Genomic DNA, 22,850 nt, shown 5'->3' with positions numbered 1-22,850 from the left:
TGTTGAAAAATTAGTTTATTACGTAATGCCTGCAGTCTCACGGATGATCCCACCTGGGCTCCTTCTAGAATGGGTCTGAGGCTTACCATACAGACCAGCCTGTTCTCCTGGGCATCCTTTTCCGAGCTGACCTCTGTAGCATCATCTCCTCCTGCTATCCTCTCTCCAATGGCCCCGCTGAGTCGCATCACCTCCACATGCAGCCGGCCTGCCACCTGAAGTAAGGAAGCAAAACAAACACTGGTTTCGGGGTGGGGTTCTCTCTCTGCGAGGACCTGTCTTCCCTGATAAAGCAAGAGAGAGTAACGTGTGGGACTCTAAAGGGCGAGTCTCTGACAGCTACTCTGCAGTCTAAGTAAAACAGGAAACGCCTGCTTCTAGCCCTATGGAGACACGGAGTATCCATAACACAAATACCTATCAAAAATGGTTAAAAAATAAAGTTATTAACAAGTGTCCTGTCACCACCCTCTCACTGTTCCCTGAACTGCTCTGCCGAGTGAGGCGGAGTGAAAGCCAACCTCTCCCTTCTGGTTGATGATTGGGACAGCATACTGTAACTTCACATCATAGAACAGGGTCTCCAGGAAGACATTGGCCACACCGATGAGACTGTGATTTTCCTGCTCATCATAGAATGGGTCAGCACGTTTGAAGTAGGAACGGGTGACCTGAAAGAGATTTCAAACATACAACCTCAAACGCAATTAAAAAAAAAAAAAAAATCACATAAAATCAACTCATTTAACCAACAACTTTTACCACTGTATCCTGATTCCTACCTTTGTTTGTTTGGTTTTTTGTTTTGTTTTGTTTTGTTTTTGAGACTGGGTCTCACTGTGTAGCCTTGGTTGGTGTGGAACTCACTGTACAAACCAGACTAGCCTTGAATTCAGAGATCCTCCTGCCTCAATCTCCAAGCACTTCTTTATGTACAAGTTTTACAGAGAAATAGAGTGACTAAAAGAAAAGCTGAGAGCACTGTAGCTCTTCACTGTTCTTTTAGACAAGGTCCTACTCAGTGGCTAAGCAGACTGCTGCAAATTAGAGCAGGAGAAAGACCTTTTTACATTTGTTTTCACACCTACTTCTAAATAAAAACAGGTGTGGGATACAGAAGAAAATTACAGATTTAAGCAAAAATATCATCTAACCATAAAAAGCCATTTGTATTGATGATAATATAAAAAAACAAACATTAAAAAATAAAGCTAAGGAAGAAAGCAACTCCACTGGAAACAGGACCAGAAGACTTGAAAATGCTGGAATAGATAGCAGAGTGTAGTAGTGGACCTCCATAATCCCACTCAGGAGGCTGAGGCAGGAAGAGCGTGAGTTCAAAACAAGCTGGGTTACAGGGAGACCCTGTCTCAAAAGAACAAACATCTAGACAAAAACAACAAAATACATGGTATGTGTTTCTATTTTAAGCATGCACAACTGCATGGCTGACCCGAACAAAAAAAACCTGGCAACAGGACAGCCGGCACCAGTACAGCTTACTCTGAGTAAGAGCTCTTACTCTTTTATCCTAGAGTAAGTGGGGGCACTTACTCTAGGACAAAAATGCCTTCAGAAGCCTTGCTGGCAGCACAGGCACCAGGGTGCACTGATGAATGTGGGCCATGAACTATGGGGTAGGTGTTCACAGTGTGCGGAAGGCCTGCCTCAAGGAGAACCCCAGAGCAAGCCAAGAGAGATGCGCTCACTCACTAACAGATGAAGAGGGGAAACTGCTGAAATCCAAAGAGAAAAGGCAAAATGAAAATGAAAATATGCATATGACCAACTATTAAAATTTTTACTTAGCTCAACAAACTAAGGATTAAAATAAATTTTATTTTAAAATTACAACAACAATCTTGGAAAAGCATTCAATGTCCCCAGAGCTGGGCAGATTCACTCTGGTATGGCTCCTTCTCAGACTACCAAGGAAGCAATTTTTCACCAACTTACCGGGTTGTCTTCTTCACATTCCTTCCACTCCTGGTAGAGGTCTCTCATATCCAAAAGCCTGTTTTCCAGCTTTTCCAAAGACCAAATCTGCTTTCCTTTTCCTTTTCTTCTCACCTGGATGGCAGGTTCACTGAGGAGAGAGCCTCGCTGCAGAGACAGAAGTCAGTGACAAGGCAAAGTTACTTATAAAACTTTTTTCTTTTTTTTTTTCTTTTGTGACAGAGTCTCATGTAGCCCGGACTAGCCTCAAACTCCTGATCTTCCTGCCTCTACACCCTAAAGGCAAGGAATACAAGAGCGTACCACCACTCTAAACTAACAAACTCTGCGGGGTTTTTTATATTTATTGTGTATGTGTGTGTGCGTGTGTGTGTGCGTGTGTGTATGCGTGCATGCGAGCGTGCCATGGCACACATGGAGATCAGAGGTCATCTTGCAGGAGCTGGCTGGCATTCTCCTTCCAACATGTGGGTCCTGGGGGTCAAACTCAGATTGTCAAGCTCAGTGGCAGGCACTTTTGCCCAATGAGCCATCTTCCCAGCCCCCAAAATGATGATTTTTTTTTTCATTTGTTTAAATGAATAGTATCCTAATGCTTCTGGGTTGGAGAGATGGCTCTGAGATTAAAAGTACTGCCTGGTTTTCCAGAGGTCCTAGGTTCAATTTCCTGCATCTACATGGCAGGTTATAATCTGATGCCCTCTTCTGGTCTGCAGGCATACATGCAGACAAAGCACCTGTATACATTAAAAAAAAAAAAAAAAAAAAAAAAAAACAAAGTAAACTTTTAAAAGAGTAGCCATATGGAATGCTTTTAAGAATAAATTATCTAGGTACCCGAGTCACTCATTTGAGGACAAAAAATGTTATCAGCTTCCTACTTACAAAGACTGAAAGAGCAGACAATCAAGCAGAGCCAGTGGTTGCTCAACACTGTATATGTACTAAGTGCCACTGAGGCATTCTTTCCAGAACAGTAATGTTTCCAGTGTGGTAGTGCATGCTTATAATACTACACTCAGGAGGCTGAGGCAGAAGAGTGGAGAGTTCAAGGCCAGCCAAAACTATTATAACTTATATTATAATTCACAAATTCAAGAAGATGTGGTAGTTCATACCTGTGCTCCCAGAACTTGGGAGGCTGAGGCAGGAGAATTGCCTTGAATTTGAGGCCTTCTCTCAAAAAGCAGTTAAAAAGAAGGTATGAGGAAAGGAAGCTGGGTGAGAAGAAATGATAGGTCCAAGGGAAGCAAGGAGTTCATGCCTAGTAGCTAATAGATACACACAAGCACGCATGCAAACAGCCACATACACTCAGAAAATTAGAAGGAAATATCTTCCCACTAATCCAATCACATGAGTAGAGAACCCAGGGCAGTGTCTGGGATGGCATCTTTTCTATGTAGAGAATGGATACCTCACCTTCCTATTGGCATCCAGGCTGGAGGCTGGAATCTGGAGGGTAACTTTATACTCAGTTTTTTTATCCAGCTCCTCTGCGATGTAACTAGCTTCTCGTACCAGCAAGTTGGCCTTTACAATCTGCTCCCTCAGCCTCATCAAGCTGTTATTCAATGTTGCTTCTCTTTAAGACAAAATGAAAACAGGACTGGTGGAGGCAGGTAGAGATGACACAAAAACAGCATATGGGAAACCATGGTCACAATCAGCCCATTCACAACTCTCTTCTGTAGACAGGAACATGATACTGACACCCCCACCATGCACACACTGGTTTCTGAACCATGTTGCAAACACAGCACTCTCTGCATGGCAATCTGGCCACAGGTAGGTGCAGGGCTCTGCAAACTCAACTGCATATGAAACACAAAGCATCCTGACCAACTCAAGAGCCCCTCAGTAGGACTGGAGAACCTACATGCCTATCACTCCCCAACAGACAGGGATGATGCCTGTATACAGACTGGAGTAGCAAGAGGATAGTGCTGTACTCTGGAACTGTGACCACTAAATGCTAAGTCAGCATTTAGTGCCATGCTAATTAGGTGAAAAAGAGGCCAACCTGATACTCTACATAATACTAGCATCATGCTTTACCTAACTCCATCAGTCCAGACTATCAACTCTCTTTCCCCCTTTTAGAAAGAAAAAAAAAAAAAAATCTACCAACTTTTGGAACCTAAAGCATGATACAAGGGTAAAGTATTCTTCTTTATTCAAAGCCAAAGGCCAAAAGCCACACAGACTAAGAGTGGGCATCACTTAACAAGGCATTTGTTGATGATGGTGGTGATGGTTTTCTTGACATGGGGTCTCTCTATATAGCTCTGGCTGACCTGGAACTTGCCAACACTAGGCTGGTCTTTAACTTGAAGAGATCAGCCTGCCTCTGCCTCCTGAGGGCTTAGATTAGAGGCATGTGTCACACACCCAGCTAACATGGGCTGTTTTAAAGAAAGCTGAATGTACCAGCAATTCCCATCTTGCCAAAAGTGAAAAATAAGCACTAGGATGCAGTGTGGTGGTAGAGCGCCTGCCTAGCATGCAGTACGCCACAGGTTCAATCCTCAGTGCTGAGAAAAAAAACAGAGGAAAGTGGGAAAAAAAGAAGAATATAGGCAGCATGTAAGCAGAGACCTGCAATCCCAATGCTCAGGGTGAAGAGGCAGGGGGATTCTAAGATCCAGGCCAGCCTAGGCTACAGAGTGACTTCAAAGCCAACTTGGGAGACACATATGTACAAGACTGTTTCAAATTAACAATAACAAGAAGAAAATATGAAAGAGGAAAGAAGGGAGAGGAAATAAAGAGAAGGGAAAGGTGAGGAGGAGGAAGAAGGGAGAGAGACACACAAAGTAGTTCTTGGCTGTAACACTCTCTTGAAATGTTTTTCTTTTGCAAGCATCATCTTGTGTTCCCATCCAGAACCTTCCCCGCTGGAGAGCACAAATGCTACCCAAATCATGCCATCCTGCATGCCTACCTTTCCTCAGCCCACTGTCTCAAGCGCTGCTGGGCACTGGGCGACTGAAAGGACAGCCGGTCCACACCCCGGCAGTTCTGCCTCTCAGGAGACAGCCTTCTCCGGAGCTGTTCCAGCTCGTGTTCATACATGAGCCTCTGGCGCTCCAGAGCAGATCGCTTTTCCTCCTCATGCTGCTGTTCAAGGCTGTTCAATATGGACTGCATAGGGTCTAAACGTGTTTAGGAAAAAAAACATAATGAATAAGATATACTTCAGACATCCATCATCCGAACTGTCATAACCCAATACCATTTGAGACAACTTGGAGTAAGTGTGGCTTTCTAACTGCCAGTTACTTGTGTTACATACTTAAGATAGATTTCACACTGTCTGCCATGCAGAGAGAGGGCTAAAACATATTCTATGCAAAATCTAAGTTATAGCAAATGATCCAGGAATGTAAGAAGCCAAAGGCAGTCACATTTCAAACCTGGGAACTTCCACCCATGAGGACAAGTTGCAGTGACTTGTCTATCACAGCAGAGAAAGTGAACACTCTGTAAATACAATCAATTATTGTAGCCAAAGACAGAGTTCAGAGGTCACCAAGGGAAGGTGTCATCAGAAACACGCTTAGCATCTCCTACAAGCACAGCCTGTACTCACCATTGCTGCCCAGAGCCTTCATGGTCACCTCCATCTGTGCATACTCAAAGTTGAAGTTGATCTCGCTGGACACCTCACTGGAGGAGTCCCCGTCGGCATCCAGCTGCTCAGAACTGCTGTCATTCTTCAGGGAGGAGTCATGCTCCTCATCCTCTCGCTCTGCTTTCTTTTTCTTTTTTGGCAGATTAAGTCTTGGGGTGAAAAAAGAGACATTACTTTTAAAATTAAGAAGGACACTAATTCATTCTATTCCTTACATACTAGCACTTGCTAGAGGCCAAGGGAATGCCACAGCAATATCAAGGAGCTGCTACAATTAAGAGCTTCGTATGTCTAGAAATAAGACATATGTGTGCGTACAAGTGGTAACATTGGAGTCCGCCCAACTTTGCAAGCTGAGTGATAGAGAAAAGCTGAGGGCCACATCAGCACAGAGAACCAGACATGCTGACAAGTCTCCACAGACTTTATATCATCCCAATGCACACAAAAGCCACACAGAACCATCTGAGGCCTTCAAGACCAGTCGACAGCACTTTAGTGTTTTGAAAAGGCAAAAATGAAAAGCATTTCCCATAAGCTTGCATCCTTCTAACCTTCTCTCTGATATCAAAACAGCAAGTAGCATACAGGTAAGAATCAGTGTCAGTTATTTTAAAAAAGTCCATCTGACAGCTGAAGCACATTGGCCATGGACAGAAGGAAGAGACCAGGGTTTGAATGCTACAGAGGCCAGCATGCCTCACCATGCAAAACAACACCAGCCACACCTAGGAAACAGTGTTGCAGTCACATGTGAGAAGAGACTTCTTTGGCAGCCTCCCTAGTAGCTACTGGGCAGAGTCCACTCAAGAGACTAAGAGGAAGATTCTGCTCTGAAGAGAGGACAGCAAGGCTGATTCCTACCTCCTTTACTGCCCTTTTGTCCCTGTGAACTGATGGTTCTTTCATGGCTTCAAGGAAACAGCTAACCCATGGGAAGGTGCCAGGGAAATGGCAGACCACAGCCATGGCCTTTCTGAGAGCCACAGCTCACTCTAGCAGCCATTTCCCTGAGGATGTCTCATTCTGTCTCAGAATATATGACCTGCTTAAGCCACCAGTGTCCAATGTGATGGGACTTACTAAAAGTGTGGTCAAAGAAACTACCAAGGAAACCATATCCAGCTTTTCTACTACTGCTTTTCAGACAAAAGGAAAAATAACAGTGTGTACAGACAGATGGCTGACAGACAGAAAGCAAACCCATCAGAAAAAAATAATAATTCTAATACCAGATGGGGGGGTGATATCTTACACTGGGAAGAAAAATAAATATGTATGAAAGCTTAGTACTTTTGATGGGAGACTTGCCATTCTAAACCTCCAGAGTTCATGTATCTATAAACAGACATATAACATAATCATACTTGCATGAGCACATACATAATAAGGTGTCATTTTTATGGTATTCATACTTAAAATGACTCTTCAGTTTCAGAACACAGTCTTCAACGGTCTCCTACTTTCACAATGTGAACAATGTCATACCTGAAGAAATGGTTGTTTCCCCATAGTATCCTGTCCCCATGATGCAGCTGGATGGGGCTGGAGACAGAAGACCCATTCACAAATGTTCTGTGAGAAAAAAAGGTAGCATGAGTAAGATTACCATACCCTCTGCTTCCACTGCCTAAGACCACAGTGGCCTTAATTTCCTCAAATAAAACCTGCTCTTGGTGAATTTAAATATCTGTAGTCACATCTTGGCTGACTTACCTCAAATGCATTATTATATTTAGTCTTCAAAGTTCTAGGCACACACTGATGGCACCATCAGAGATCACTCTCTTTGTTTCCCTAAACTCTGAACATCTTAGACAGTAGGTAGGAGTAAGTATGGAGCCATGATAAATAATAATGAAAGACTGAGCAATGAAACAAAGTACAGCCAACCAGATGGATAAAGAGCCAGTCAAGTGACCAGATTCAAGAAACCATGGCAGAGACCAGGGATACAACAGGAGCTCTACAGGGAATTTCAAACTGCCCATGGCAGAGACTGTCTTTTCCATCCAGAGACGTCTCATTACTTCATCTGAGCTGTTTAGTCAACAACAGACTTCAACAGTAGACACGGTGGGTAGAACACTAGCATGGGAGGAATTTGGAAGCACGGGACACAAGTAGAAAACTATGCCTGTGCATATTCCCAGGATACCAGCCCCACGCCTCTGTCCTGCCAAGTGACTCATTGGCTAAGAAGTGGGATAAATTTTTCAACTTGACATGGAAGGCCTACCCTTCCTTCTACAAGGAGGTCCTCCTTGTTCTCCTTCCCTCTTCAAGTGAACTTTAACTCCTCTGAAACTAGATTTCTTTTCTGTACACTAAACACAATCAGCTCTTCCTCGACAGGGAATGGTTTATTGCTTCATCTAGAGACAAGGCCCACCCTCGGCCTCCAGAGTCTTCCTTGCAATCCAAGTCCACCGTTGATTCTATTTCTTCTGCAATGCCTACTGAGCACTCACTCTGAGTTTCTGTGAGCTCTGTAGAGCTATAAACCTTGTTTGGTATGTGTTTTGAGACAGGCTCTCACTACGTAGGCCTTGCGCTCATGGTCCTTCCGCCTCAGGCTCCTTAGCACTAGGCTTCTGAACATGTGCCACCACAGCAGACTAAGCTATGCTCTTACCCAGCTTTATGACCCTGTGATTCTCTATGTGTTTCCATCCACACAAATTACTCCCACTCAAATCTTGCTCCCCATGTGAATTCTCAAACACTAAAATTGACCATTTTGCTTCTTTCTGTATGACCATTCAAAGCACAAGCTCTAATATAGAGTAGTGATATGCTAAACTTAGCACATCCAAGGCTTTATGGTACCATTCTTCTAATACAATGAATTAAAAAAAAAAAAAAAAAAAAACACGGGAGGCTGAGCTGATACTCATCCACACTCTGCCAGTCATTACTCTGTCTGCTGTCCTGTCTGACACATAGATAATGCTAGTCAACGACCTGTCCCCTGTGCTGACAGTTACAAACCATGAGCCACCCTGCTGAGACTGCACACACAGTTCGGCTGCAGCAGCAAATGTAGTCTCATCAGGGAGAAACGTCCCACTGGACTGTCCTAGGATCAAGAGGTGCGGCACTGCGTAAACCCTGACCCTGAGCATACAGCACCTTTACTGGCTCAACTGACAAGATGAGAAGTTTCCAGAAAGCGCCACTAATTTATGCCCTGACACACACAAAGCAGCACTTCAGGCTTCCTGGTAAGCAGTGAACAGAGAAAGCCTATTGTCAAGAAAAACAATTGGCAGCATTTGTTGCCAACAACAAAACTGCAGTTTGACAAGAACTTCAAGTTCTGAAAACCTTTTGTCCATATCCTCCACCCAAAGACCACTGGGAAGTTATCCCAAGTTGAACTACTTGGATTTGTCATTCAGACTTCGGGGAAGTATATGGAATACCAGCATGTCACAGTGACAGGGAATCAGGGGTGACCTGGGGTAGAACTGGGCTTTATTTTTAGCTGGATGAGAAGAAGGTTTAGTAATTACTTTCGTCACTAAAAGTGTAGCTAGCAGGGAACTCCCCCATGTAGACACTGGCCCTAAAATTCAAATGGAAGCTGACAAGTCAAAAGAATGGCAGAGCAGAAGAAGAGATAACCAGGGAGAGTCTAGAAACTTCCTACCCAAACTAGAGGAGAGCCAGCCAGCTGGGCAGTGAATGGAAGCAGCCTAAGGTAGTAAAAAGGTTCAACTCAAGATAGAGTAAAGAAGGCTGAAGAGATGGCTCCATGGTTAAAAGCATGTACTGCTCTTCCAGAGCACCTGAGTTCAATTCCCAGCACCCTTGTCAGGTAGCTCACAACCACTTGTAATTCCAGCGTCAAGGAATCTGATGCCTCTGGCCTTCTTAAATACCTGAACCCATGTATATATCCCCACACATATATATACACATAATCTTAAAGTAAATAAATAAATCTTTTTTTTTATGAGGCTATGGGAGTGGGCCATGGGAGTGTGAGATGCTAAGATTAAATAGAAATGGACTGGCACATAAGAGGGTGACTTAAGTCGGCTGAAAATTAAAGCTGGCCCAATGTCCCTCATGCCCCCTGTACCTGTGAGATTCACACTAACATAAGCATGTTACCTGGTGTTCTTCTGAGGAGTCAGCATGACCTGGCCTTCGTGTGTGATGTCTATGATACAGTGCTCAGGAAGGATGCCCATCCCGCAAAGCTGGATGTCCTGGGAATTGGCTGACCCTATCAGCGTGTGCTCCTAAGAGAGAAGCAGAGTTGCCTGTGAATACTGTGCTAAGATTGGCTTTGCTCAGCTGCATCAGCTACAGACTCTGAAAACAAATGGATGGTGGTTCCCCAAGTTCACTATGTGAGCCCTAGCTCCTTAAAAGAGGCAATGTCCCTCCAGACATTCTCATTCAAGCTCAAAATAAAATCTTATATTCATATCTGTTCATATTTGTTATTTCTGTTACCACCTTGATTCTAAATATTTTATACCACTCTCAGAGCTTAAGCCATGTATCAACAATATATCAAAACATGGTCTAAAAGCTGCAGCTACAGACCTGGCCCCAATAGGTGGAGAAAGAAGGATCAGGAGTTTGAAGCCAGTCTTGGCTACATAGTGAGTGCAAGGCCAGCTTTGGCTACCTGAGAAAAGAAAACAATCTGGTCTCAATCAAAATAAGACAACTACAAAGATAAAAGCTGTTTAAAGAAAGCACCTGGGGGCCAGCAAGATGGTTCAGTAAGTAAGGCACTTGCTGCCAAGCCTGACAAACTGAGTTCAATCCCCAGAACCAACATGGTAGACAGAGAGCTGACTTCCATTACTTTTTAAGCATGTGTTTTGACTACATGTATGTCTGTGCACCATAGGTAGGCAGGACCTGTGAAGACCAGATGAGGGACTGGAGTCACAGACAGTTGTAAATCACCATGTGGGTGCTGGGACTTGATCCCAGGTCCTCTGGAAAAGCAACCAGTGATCCTAACCACTGAGCCATCTCTCCAACCCCTTCTATCTCAGCTTTTAATAATGTATCTTCAAAACTGGATCAGCTACCTAGTCACTGTCACACTGCCCCACATTAATTCCTCATCTGACACTGACTGAGGCTTCTTGCCCACCATCACAACTAGTGTAGAAACTGTACAGGGCAGGAGCATCCTGATTTCTCCCTCATCTGCACCCCATGACATTTAAGAATCAGTAATTACTAAATTACTGTTTTGCAAATGTTATTTTTCTCCTTGTTTGGGCTGCAATCTATCCAAGACTCTTGCAGCTGGTACAACCAACACAAGACACAGTCTGCAATAGTGCTGGTATCTGTAGACAGAGTGAATTAGAAGTCAGCAGGAGACACCAACTCAAACGTGCAAAAGTATAACCCAAGTTGTAGGAAAAGAAATTCATTTTTTTCAACAAATACTTTGAGCACCAAATATGAGATAGGCACTAGAGACACAAGAAACTATCAAGTCCCAATTAAAGTTTCTATATAAAGGACAATCCCAGTCTCTCATTTGAGGTTACAATCCTGTGATTTGGAGGGTACACTAAGATCCCAGGCACTAAATTCAAAAGGCGCACTATGCCTGCTCCTTACTGCTCACTGTTTAAGCCAACAGTATGCTCTAAGCAACAGGAGAAAAAACAGATGAACTTTCTCCCAGACTATCTCTTAGGTACACAAAGGCCTATAAACCCAGCACTCAGAGGCTGAGGCAGGAACACTATTAAACTTAAGGTCAGTCTGAGACCCAGTTTCAGAAGTATGCTCCACCCCCCCACCAAAAAAAAAAAAAAATTATCTAATGAGTACTTAAAGCTGGGATGGAATAATACATGGTAAGAAAAACAGGACGAGTTAGTAAGAACTGTATCTCCACCTGTGTGTAAGTCTGGGGTTCAAAAAGGTGACAGTATGAGGTAGAGTAGAATATTGAGGGGGCCATGTTCTAGAGGAGAAAATCCTATAACCTGGATGCAGAAATGACATCTGAGATGATGTGGGGAGAGCCACCTAGAGGTAAGGTCATCACATCTGAAGTCACATCTACTATAACTGACTTAGAAGTTGCAGGCTAAGAAAAAAGTAAAGTGAAGTGCAGCCTCCAAATTCCCCCGTCCCACATAGTGGCATTTTCTAAAGAGAAAATTCTTACACTGAGCTAACTCTTCTGAATGTGCCTTGTCATGAGTATGGTCTTGCCATCTTGGGTGAGCCTGGCACTGCCTCAGACTGGACTCAAATGAGGCTGACCATTCTGGAAAAGAACCAGCGCCTCCACATAAAGGACCAGAAATGTTCTGACTCCTCCAAAAGTTCCTTTTCAAAAAGCTGCTGCTGATTTACTTTTTAGTTACACAACAGATATCAATCAGCTTGTATTTGTATAAGTTATTTTGTTTTGTTTTTCTATACATCCTGTTATTTGAACTGTATCACCTGTGAAAGAAAAGAAATTCCAGACTCTGGGAACCTAAAAGGGTAGTGGGCCTCAGTCTTAGTCTACTGTGTATATTCCCTGAAGTCCATGAGTGTCTGCAGCTTACAATCTAACTAGAGATGCTGGGCTAGGATACAGCATTACTTGCTTGCAAGCATGAGGACATGAGTTTGATTTCAGAACCCACTTACAAATGCCAGACACATTTGTTATCCCAGTCCTGAGGAGACAGAGCGAGGAGGGTTCCTGGGGCTCACCTGCCAGGCAGTCCTGCCTAGTTGGTAAAGACCAGACCAATGAGAGATGCTGTCTGAAATGAGGTAGGTGTCTTTCATGAACATGACATCTAAGACTGTTCCCTTATCTTCATATGCATATATCTATGTGTACGTGTGCATGCACATACTATACAGCATACTAAAAAAAAAATGTTGCCAACATTGCTTAAAAGTTCCATGAGAATTGTGGTGACATTATTTTTAATTTTCTATTTATTTTATGTGTATGGATACTGTGTGTGCAAGTATGTCTATGAGCACTGGATCCCCTAGAACTGGAGTTACAAGCAGTTGGATTTATTTGTTTTGTTTTGTTTTGAAACAGGGTTTCACTATGTAATGCTGGCTGTCCTGAACTCTCTGTGTAAAACAGGCTGGCCTTGTACTCAGAGATCCTCCTGTCTCTGCTTCCCAAGTGTCGTGATTAAAGGCCTGCACCACCTTTTCTGGCTGTGGTTACAGGCAGCTGTAAGCCACCATAGGGGTGTTAGGAATAAAACCCAGCTCCTCTAGAAGAGCAGCCAAGGCTCTTAACTGAGCCTTCTCTTCAATCAAACGTATTATTTTTAATAGGCAAAAATAATATGTGTGGAGAAACAGGATAAAGAATATAGTATAGTTGTATAGTGTTTCTGTCTATAAAGTCTGTCCATATACCCAGTCCTCACATGAACCCAGGAAGCTAGCCAGAGGCAATCTCCTCCAGTGTGTAAAGAAAGAACCTGAAAAGCCTTAACTCTGCATTAGATCTGCACATATTCATGTATGTGTCAAAGACATTATTTAACTCACAGCACTGCCAAACATCATACAAGATAGCAAAAAGAGCGACTCATCAAAATGATAAAAAGCAATTATTCCAGCATACTTTCAATGAAAAGTAGGAAACTAGCTGTGTTGGATGGTTTTTTTTTGGCACTTGTCAACTTGACACAAACCAGAGTCCTTTGGGAAGAGGGAACCTGAATTGAGAAGATGCCTCCATCAGATGGCCTATGGGAAAGTCTATGGGGCATGTTCTTGATGCATGATTAATGTGAAAGGGCCCAGGCCACTATGGGCAGCACCACCTCTGGGCAGGTGGTCCTAGGTAGTATAGTATAAGGCAGCAGGCCGAGAAAGCCATGGGAACAAGCCAGTAAGCAGAGTTCCTCTCTGCTTCAGTTTCTGCCTCCAGGTTCCTATCTGGAGCTCCTGTCCTGGCTTCCTTCATGATGGACTATAAGCTAAAATAGACCCTTGCCTCACCAAGTTGCCTTGGTCATGATCTTTCATCATAGCAATAGAGAGCAAAAGGACACTAGCCAATGCGAGTGTTCTTGGAAGTGAAATTACACCATTCTTTACAACTGTCTGTAACTTGAACAAAGCCAGCTCCACTTTCCTAGTCATATTAATCCATGTATCTGAGGGGAAGAAACTGCACCTGGTATGCAATGAGCTGGGCTAGAATCTACGTGTAATTAACTTAGAATGGGTAAGGGAATATGAGGCAAGTCTTACATCTTGCTACGTCAGGCTCAAGATCTTTCCTGCTTCTTTGGTCTTTCAGGGTTCTCAGATTTCAATATGTTCTGTGTTCTCCTTTCTGTTTCATACTTCCCAATGTTGAGATGATCAGTTCTCCTTTTTATTTTTTTAATAGGTTGATAGTTTGAACTTTAAATGTTTCCCTAAGTTATTGGGAACACCAGTCTCCTAGCAAGTGGCTCTGAGTAAGAACTATTTCCTCTTCTGTTTAAGAAAGTAGTCCCTAGAAATTATATTAAATAATGGTGGGTACATTATTTAACTTGCTGGAAATAATATCAGAATGTTCTTTTACATAAAAAGTAGTTCAATGATGTCACTGAGCGACAGAAAAAGGTAACTGATTCCAAAAACCCAAGCCTGCCCTTCTCTCCAACTGATGACATAAAAGCAATTAGTACGGAGCCCAGTTTCCTGCGTCTCAGAAAGCGCTCCTGCTCAGAAGGCGTTGCATTCACCTTCAAGTAGTACACCAGGAGTTCATTCAGAGCCGGGTCAGCATTCAAGTTCACCAGGAAGCACTTGTCATCCCCAACTTTGATTCCAGAAGTCTGAAGAGATATCCCAAGGCTCTCAAGCTGCTTCTGCCGCTCCTGCGAACACATCAGAGAAGAGGTGATTCTGGCCACATAGGCAGTGAGACAGAGGATCTGAGAGTATCAGAAGACTGCCCCACAACTTTATCCTACAACGTTACCCACAAATAAAAGCATTCTTGGAAAACATAAAGACAATAATATCTTTCTCTTCTTTCCAGAATGTATAAAAGTTTCACTTTGCCAGAATGAAGGCCAGAACACCTCAACATAGAGTTCACAGCGCCCTTAAGCTGTCCCATGTCTTCTCCTTCACATCCTATCACACTCACTCTCCTGCCCTGAACTACCATGAGTCAAACAGAACTTAATGCTTCTTCCTCTCAGGTCACGGGTATCAGAGTTACCAACCAGGTCCACAACAGTGTAAACTTAAAACATAAATTTTACAAGTTAAAAAATTAGGGCTTGGCAAAAATAGACACCTGTAGGAAACCCCTCCATGAGGCTAAGGGTCCATCAAGGAAGAAGAGACAGAAAGACTGGAAGAGCCAGAGAGGTTGGAAAGCAGCCAAGTGAAACAGTGTCCCTGTCATGGCAGGACCACTGCAGTCCTGAACTGACCGCAGCTATGGCTGCCTCCAAAAAACCAGTACAAGATCAAGCTAGTCAATATTCCAGAATGGAGGAGGTAGGGACTCAGGAGTCTCCACCCTAAATCAGTGGCAGCTGATGAACTGCTAGGGGACAGAAAGTCAGTTTTCTTAAAAGGTATGGTACCTGTCAGGTCAACAATGCCCCAGTGAATGGCCACACACCCGTGAGGATATGAACAACAGTTATAAGGAAGTGGGAAGTGACTGTGTTCAAAACACGTTGTATAAATGTATGAAATTCTCAATAATAAGTTATAGCTCAGCAGTAGAGTACTTACTTAGATTTATGGGGTCTTAAATTTAATCTCCAGCACAAATAATAAATAAATAAACAAACAAATAAATGCTAGTACTACAAAACTAATCATTTCTCACACAAGAAACAAGCTACCAAAGCTAGGAAATCTTTACCTTTAGATTGACTCTCTGGAGTGCAGCCCCGGGGGACATGAGAGCCCAACAACATGTTAAATTTGTCATACGGCCGCCACCCAAGCCCACGGCAAACCTGTGCAATCTCCTCGGTTTTCCTTAGCTTCTCCTCCCAGGTCACAGTCATTTCCTGAATGAGCTTCTCAGATTCTTCCAGACGATCTTTCAGTTCTGGGGATTTCATTGCCTAAAAACAAAATGTCTGCTCAGTGTCAGGAAAGAACAATCTACCGGCTGTGAAAAGACAATAGCTGCCACCTGCCAGAGTTTTCCACCTATCTACAGCAAGGTGGTGGACCTCATGGACCACAACACCTATACTGGGATGACTACAGAGCCACAAATCCACTATGGCACATTCAGAGAAACAACTTAACTCTTCCCTTTCCTCCAACCAACTGTGAAGCTCTCACCACATTTAAGGAGATAAATGTGCCAAGCTATTTATAGAGGGCTAATAATTTTAATTCCAATAAATTGTACACCTAGACTCACAGGCATGCTTTATCTCAATCTCTCTCTAATGATGAGTTCAAGAATTTACTAAAGGCTATACAAGTTACATGTGGGCATTTTGCAAACTGGAGTGTTAGTAACACTTGATCTTAAGGCAGAGAAGCAACCAAATGGTGACATTAATAAAAGAAAAAACAGAAACCACGTCCCCAAGATTCCTGAAGAACTGTAAAAGCAAGAATAAAATTCAATAGAAACAACCAAACAAACATGATCACATAACTGCTGTGACCACGTAGCTTCATGACTTTCTACCATAATGAGAGCAATGACTGCAACAGGACAGGGCTGCGGTGCCAGCTCCAGAGACAAGTCCCTGGGACAGAAACACTAACCACAGCAGGAAGTTTTGACATTTCACGCTTATACAAAAATACTGGTGTCTAGGCAAGTTCTGTGACCTTCAAAGCCCATTACAGAACCTAGGCATCACCTGCCACACAGCGAACACCACCAGGCTCAGCTACTTCTGTCCTGAGAGTTTATAGTGCTACCCAACAAGCATAGCGCACCCATAACAAGACTAGAAAGGTGAGAATGTCTTCTGTTCTGACTGCAGGCTAACAGATGAGAAAAAATCCATCCAACTCCCTCCCCACAACTGTAAGCCCAATTAGTTTCTGCACAATATTAAATCACATACTTTGTCCCCACTGTCTCTATCACTCTTTCTCTCCCCTCTTGTCAGCTTCCTGGACAAAAAAAAAAAATTCCTACTCCCTTTATTCTCTCCTATCCAATCCTTTCAACAGCCATAAAAAAATTTTTTTTAAAAAAAACCTCTAAATTTCAAACATGACAACCTGCTTTTCTCACTTAACTCAAATTTCCCTTCCCATAGGGAATTCCAACATCCTTAGCAGAGTCCTGCTCAAGAAGAACAGAATCAGGGGAAGAAAATTCATGCAGCAGCTTGCCAAGATGGCCCTCTGTGACAGAGCCTGACCAGCTGTGCCTCATACCTCTGCCTTGGTCAGCTGCTCACGGAGCTTCTCCACCTCTTCTCGGAGATCTCGGATAATCCTAGCATTAGGATCCTCATTCACCACAGCATGGTTGACAATGTGCTTTGCTCGATCAGCATACCTCAGGGTCGAGAGGGTTTCATCGTAGTTATCAGCAGCTGGGCTCACAGTGGCCACCATGGCGGTCTTGCTATTACCCCCCAGACTGTCCTACCGGGAAGAAAACAGTGAGGGGTCTTTTAAGTTGAAAGAAGACATCACATAAAAAAGCTATAATCTGGAAGAATAAAAAAGTTCAAGGCCAAGCACATGTAGACAAGTAGGGGCTCACATGCAGACCCACATGAGGCTCGAACCTGGGCTGTCTCTTCTCTGCCAATCACTTCTTTCTTTTCTTTGAAGGGGTAGGTGGTAGCAAGGCACAGGCTTCAATATAGGGTTTCTCTGTGAATCCCTGGCTGTCCAAGAACTCTCTGTGTAGACCAGGTTGACCTCAAGCTCAGAAATCTGCCAGCCTTTGCCTCCCAAATGCTGGAACTAAAGGTGTGCACTATACCCAGCTCCAATTATTTTCTTAATAAACAAAAAAGAAACTCCAAACAACAACAAATCCTTTGATTTTTTTTTTCAAGAAAGAATAGGAAAAACCCAACAGATTAGAGTCATTTTTAAAATGAAAGTTATCCAAAGCTGGCGTATTCCACTTAATAGGCAATGCAGCACCATTCTAACCAAGCTACTCAGAATGGAAAGACTTCAATGGCTAGGCTCCCCCAGAGAAATTAGACACGCACAGTATCAGCTCCTTTGGAGAATCTGGTAGTGCTGAAAATGGAAGCCAGGGCTCCCAGCATGCAGACAAGTGCTGTGCCACTGAGCCACACTCCCAGCCCCAAAGAGGCTTACCTACACCCTCCTCCACAGTGCCACCTGTCCTGCTGGCACAAGTTCTTGGGAACCTTGTAAGGTTCTGAAACCTAAGGGACAATTAGACCCGCCAAACCAAAAGCTGAGGTACAGAAGCTTCATTTTCTTCCCTCTGCTAGTATTCTAGAAACTATTAACACATGCTATATACAACGGCTTCCACAGCTCATTCACAGGTCCCAAGGAAGCTATTTATCTGCAAGTCCAGTAACTGGCTTCCAACAGAAAGGAAAACTACCACTAACTTAAACATTAAAAATAATGAGCTATGTGGTAGCAGAACACTTGCCAAGCATGCATGCTCTGGGTTATATCTCAGTACTAAAAAGAACAAAAAAGGAAAAACCCTCAAAAACCTTAAAATCACCAGTTGCGGTGGTGCATGCTTGCAGGATTTGCTGAAGGAGGTGGAGGCAGGAGAATCATAAGTTTGAGGCCAACCTAAATAAGTTTTTAAAAAATTTAAATAAAATTAAAATAAAACTTAAAAATCACCAAGTCAACTCCTACTCCACCAACCTCACAAAGAATGCTGAAGGTCACTCCTCTGAGGGATAGTGCCTCAAGCCGTCTCTACCACTAGTCCTTGGCTCTTCCCTTGTATGTGGTCAGCATTTAAAAACTGGCTTGGCCTGCTCTTTAATTACTTCCCCGAGGGGGGAGCAGCATTACCAGGCCACAGAAGAAGACAATGCAGCCACTCCTGATGAGACCTAATTGACTAGGATCAGAAGGAAGAAAAAGATCTCCCCATCAGTGGACTTTGGGAGGGGCATGCGTGCAGAGGTGGGAAGAAGAGAGGGATTGGGACGGGAGGAGGGAGGGAACCATAGGGTGAATACAAAGTGAATAAGGTGTAATTAATGAAGAATAAAAAATAAATAAAATTTAAAAAAAAAAAAAACTGGCCTCAAACTGGCAATACAGCAAAGGTGACAGAGGTGATGGCATGTCACTTTCTGAGGTCAAATTAAAAGCAGGTGATGATCTCTGTCTAGGATATTCTTTCTTACTCTCAGAAGGAGTTGCCATGAGGTAAGGCAGTCCTATGAAGAGAGCCACAGAAGTGAAAATGGAAGCAGGTACTTGAGTTCTTCCTGTCACCATGGAAATGAGCAACACCCTCACTCGTGGTTCAGGCCTCCAGATGACTACAGCCTTGGCTTACACTTAAACTAGAGGACATAGGGCCCTCGCCCCAAGCACTTAAGACTGCCCTTGGAGTATGGTGTTACAGGACAGTAGATAACTGCAGACATTACTATACCATGCAAGGCTTAGACACATTATAAAAAACTAAACAAGAGAGTCAGGACTGAGGAGATGACTCACTGGGGAAAGCACTTGCCATACAAGCATCAAGATCAGAGCAGATCTCCAGCACTCATGTAAAAGCCAAGTCCTATAATCCCGCAGCATAAGAAGCAAAGTGGGTTCCTGAAAAAAGTTAGCTAGCTAGACAAGCCAAATTGAAAGTTCCGGGTTCAAGTGACAGACCCTGTCTTGGTGTATAAAGTAGAGAGCAATAAAGGAAAGTTCCCAGCACCAATCATGCACACTACATGCACCCACAATAAGTACATGCACACCCATACACAATTACACGTGTGTGCACACACACCACATACACACACACACACAAAATATGTTCAGGGCTGAGAGAAAGCTCAGTCACTTAAAGTGCTTGTCTTGCAAATGCAAGGACTTGAATTCAGTCCTCCAAAGCCACGTAAAAAGTTAAGCAGGACGGTGTGCACTTGTAATCCCAGTGCTGGGCAGGCAGACAAGGGCAGAGCCCTGGGACTTGCTGACAAGCCTGACCTACTAGATGAGCTCCAATCCAGTGAGAGACCCTGTCTCAAAATTAGTTAAGACTAGGGAGACTGCTTAGCAGTTCAGAGTATTCACTGCTTTCAGAGGACCTGGGTTCAGTTCACAGGACCCACAAGGTGATTTACAACTCCATTTTCAGGGGGTTCTGATGCCCTCTGCAGGTTCCTACCTGCCCGTGGTGCATATAAGCTCACACACACAAACATTATATACACATAAATAAAAGTTTTAAAATATGCTTTTAAAGGTGTACAGAGCCTGAGGAATAATACATAAGGTTGTTATCTGGCTTCCACGTGCACACATGTAAGCACATGGACCCACATACATGAAACATAAAGATTCAATGTCCTCTTTCAGAAAACAGTCTCCATGAACAAAATTCATTCACTGCATCCACAAGAAAGCTCTCTTGGCTTTGGCCAATATTCACCTATAGAAAACTCTTAATTTTGAAAACATAGCTTTTTCCATTTTAATACAAAATCTGTTAGAATTTGAGTTTTATAAAGTTCTCTGCCTTTTGTGAATTCAATTATTAGTAACCCCACTCTACTAGTGAGAAGGCAGATTTGTTATTAAAAAAAAAAAAAAAAGAAAAAGACAAAAACAAACAAACGTACCAACAACCTGCCTAACAAGCTAGAACTAGCAGACTGAGCAATACTGTTTCCCAGGTATTTTCCGCTTTCAATTCCAAATGTGCCTCTCCTCCCTCACAGCCACCCACAATAAGTTCTTGGCAACCACAGTAACTTCATGTATGAAAGCTGAGTCAGATCACTTGACAGAACTTCAAATTATTCTATCCCTGAGATTAGAAACAAAGTACTTCCCAAGGTATCAATATCTTAATACAATCACAGACCATATGTACGATTATGCATCCATCACTGATATTTTAGTTTTTTTCAAAGAAAACAGAGATAGTCGTATTGAAGAAAACATGTTCTTGTATATAGAAAGACAGGAAATGTAACCAATCTGGACTCCCAGAAGGCAGGCTGCTTGATTCTCTTTTCACTCCTAGACACAGATTTCACATTGTCAATGCTCCGGGATTGTCCTGAGGGGTCCCCTGCACGTTAATGACATTCAGATGGGATAGGAACGTCTCAGGGACTGCAGTTCCACCCAACAGCGATGCAACATATCCCTTAAGGGCTACTGTACAGTCTACCCACAGGCACAGCAAAGATGGATGACAAATGGGACTTGGCATAACTAGCAGGGGTTTTAAGCAAGCTGCCGCTGTGCTTAGCCTGAGAAAAGGAGCTGGGCACAACCATGCCTGATTTACTGAATGACCATGGAACAGCAACATGCTCACACTGCCTTGAACAAAAAGGAAAAACGTAACAAAAGACTGGGCAGACATCCAAGAGAAAGTTTACAGTTTCTTGTTTATTCCTTAATTAAGCAAATCAGACAAGCTTTGTTTCAAATGTGGCAATGCAAATTAAATAGACACTGGAGAGAAATTTCATTTTAGAAGTTGGAATTTTTCTTTTCACGAAGAAAGAGCTCTGAAGTCATCTAATCAAATTACTTCATTGTTCTTCGAAGAAACTGAGACCCAGAAAGGCAGAGAGACTTAACAAAGGTCAGAGCTAATACAGAGCAGAGCTGGGATAGTTTGCTCATCCCCTCTCGTGGGGTTTGCCATCTAAAAGAAGAGGCAATGCTGTGTAAGAGGTAAACACAGGGTCTGGAAGCACAAAGAATGTAAAGAACCCAGAAGAGAAGGCACTCCAGACCTCTCTGTGAAGCAGCACAGGTACAGGAGAGAGGAACAGGAGAGATGGAAGTGACAAGCAAGAATAAACTCCTAAAGTGAAACAGCCATCTTCACTCAACTGGAACCTATAACGCCAGGCTAAAAACTAGGAGCAAAGGTCAACCATGAAGGGCCTTTGCAAGGAATGTATTAAAGAACTTGGCCCTGATTCTAAGAGCCTGAAGGACAGTTACTGAAGAGGCTTAAAGTTCCCATGAATTTAGAAACTGGAGAGTGGATTGGACAAACAAAGTCCAAGGGAAATGACTGTCAGCTAGGTGAGAGAGTCACATGATGTCCAGTAGGGAACTGACATTAAGAATAAAAGTGAAGGTTAGCCCTTATGATCTGGGCACATATTCCCAGACTGGGGGTTAAAGAGAGCCATACTCAGACAGTGATAAACATCAAGTGCACAGCACAAATATTACATAAATGCCATGCAAACACAACTAAATATGCAAAGCTTGTCAAAGATGAGCAATTTGATACTAGGGAGATAGCTCAGTCAAAAAAAGGCTTAACTCTCAAGCATGAGGATCTGAGTTTGATCCCCAGCCCCTACATAAAAAGCCTGGTGTATCAGCACATGCCTGTAATCCCAGCAGTGAGGAGTCAGAGACCAGCAGACCGCTGGAGCATAGTGGCCACTCAGCCTAGCCTAACTGCCTAACCCCAGATCCCAGGGAGAGACCCTGCCTCAAAAGTCAAGGAGGATGACAACACGGCTGACCTCTGGCACACCCACATACACATCCATTTCTTTAAAAAAAAAAAGAGGCATTTTATGAGCTCAGTGAAAGTCTTCCTGGGGGATGTGTTAATCTCACACCAACGCTGAAAGAGAATCAGCAGGCAAGGGATGGGAATGGACTATAAATTAAAGCAGGACAAGGCAACAACCTAATGCCCACTTACAAATGAACTGAGAATTCATGCCCTGGGCAGAGGTGGAGGGGCAAACTATTACAGCTCAGAAGTAAGCTTTTAAATTCTTCAACTTAAGTTCTTGGTGAAAACGTCAAATATGACATGAAACAGAAAATGTAAGTCTTTAAAACTTAAGTCTTAAAAACTAATGGCAGCACCTAAACAAATATGCCTTGTTTTTTAAGCTGAAGCACCACAAAGAAGCTGCAATTACAGCTTTGACTCATTCTTCACACAGTATGAACATCTTCCTTACTTTCAATCAAAAACAGGGAAGTTGAGTGGAAAGTCTCAATGAACCTTTACTGAGGAGCACCACCCAGCAGGAACCAACCAGAGCAGTTCACACCTCACCTCCTGACACAAGTAGACACGACTGCCTGACACCTGTTTCTCCTGAAACAGGGGCCACGGGCTCAGCTTTGGGGA

The 22,850-nt window shown here is 43.2% G+C and overlaps 1 protein-coding gene across 2 annotated transcripts in view; it reads right to left on the bottom strand.

The window, feature by feature from the left end:
• Window positions 1–22,850, bottom strand: part of Kif13b (kinesin family member 13B) — a 158,821-nt gene that overhangs the window by 56,067 nt on the left and 79,904 nt on the right. For both annotated transcript variants that reach the window (XM_055609535.1, XM_055609536.1), the window contains 11 exons: window positions 16,952–17,164; window positions 15,550–15,660; window positions 14,308–14,442; window positions 9,710–9,840; window positions 7,079–7,165; window positions 5,549–5,739; window positions 4,901–5,111; window positions 3,379–3,541; window positions 1,957–2,103; window positions 522–671; window positions 87–215 (listed from right to left, as the gene is read on the bottom strand). In XM_055609535.1, coding sequence (XP_055465510.1) covers window positions 87–215; window positions 522–671; window positions 1,957–2,103; window positions 3,379–3,541; window positions 4,901–5,111; window positions 5,549–5,739; window positions 7,079–7,165; window positions 9,710–9,840; window positions 14,308–14,442; window positions 15,550–15,660; window positions 16,952–17,164 — 1,668 coding nt within the window. The remainder of the gene's footprint in view (window positions 1–86; window positions 216–521; window positions 672–1,956; window positions 2,104–3,378; window positions 3,542–4,900; window positions 5,112–5,548; window positions 5,740–7,078; window positions 7,166–9,709; window positions 9,841–14,307; window positions 14,443–15,549; window positions 15,661–16,951; window positions 17,165–22,850) is intronic.

The sequence above is a fragment of the Psammomys obesus genome, unplaced genomic scaffold, assembly GCF_907164565.1.
Source record: "Psammomys obesus unplaced genomic scaffold, mPsaObe1.curated_primary_1811, whole genome shotgun sequence".
NCBI lineage: Eukaryota > Metazoa > Chordata > Mammalia > Rodentia > Muridae > Psammomys > Psammomys obesus.
This window is presented reverse-complemented; position numbering and strand designations above follow the sequence as displayed.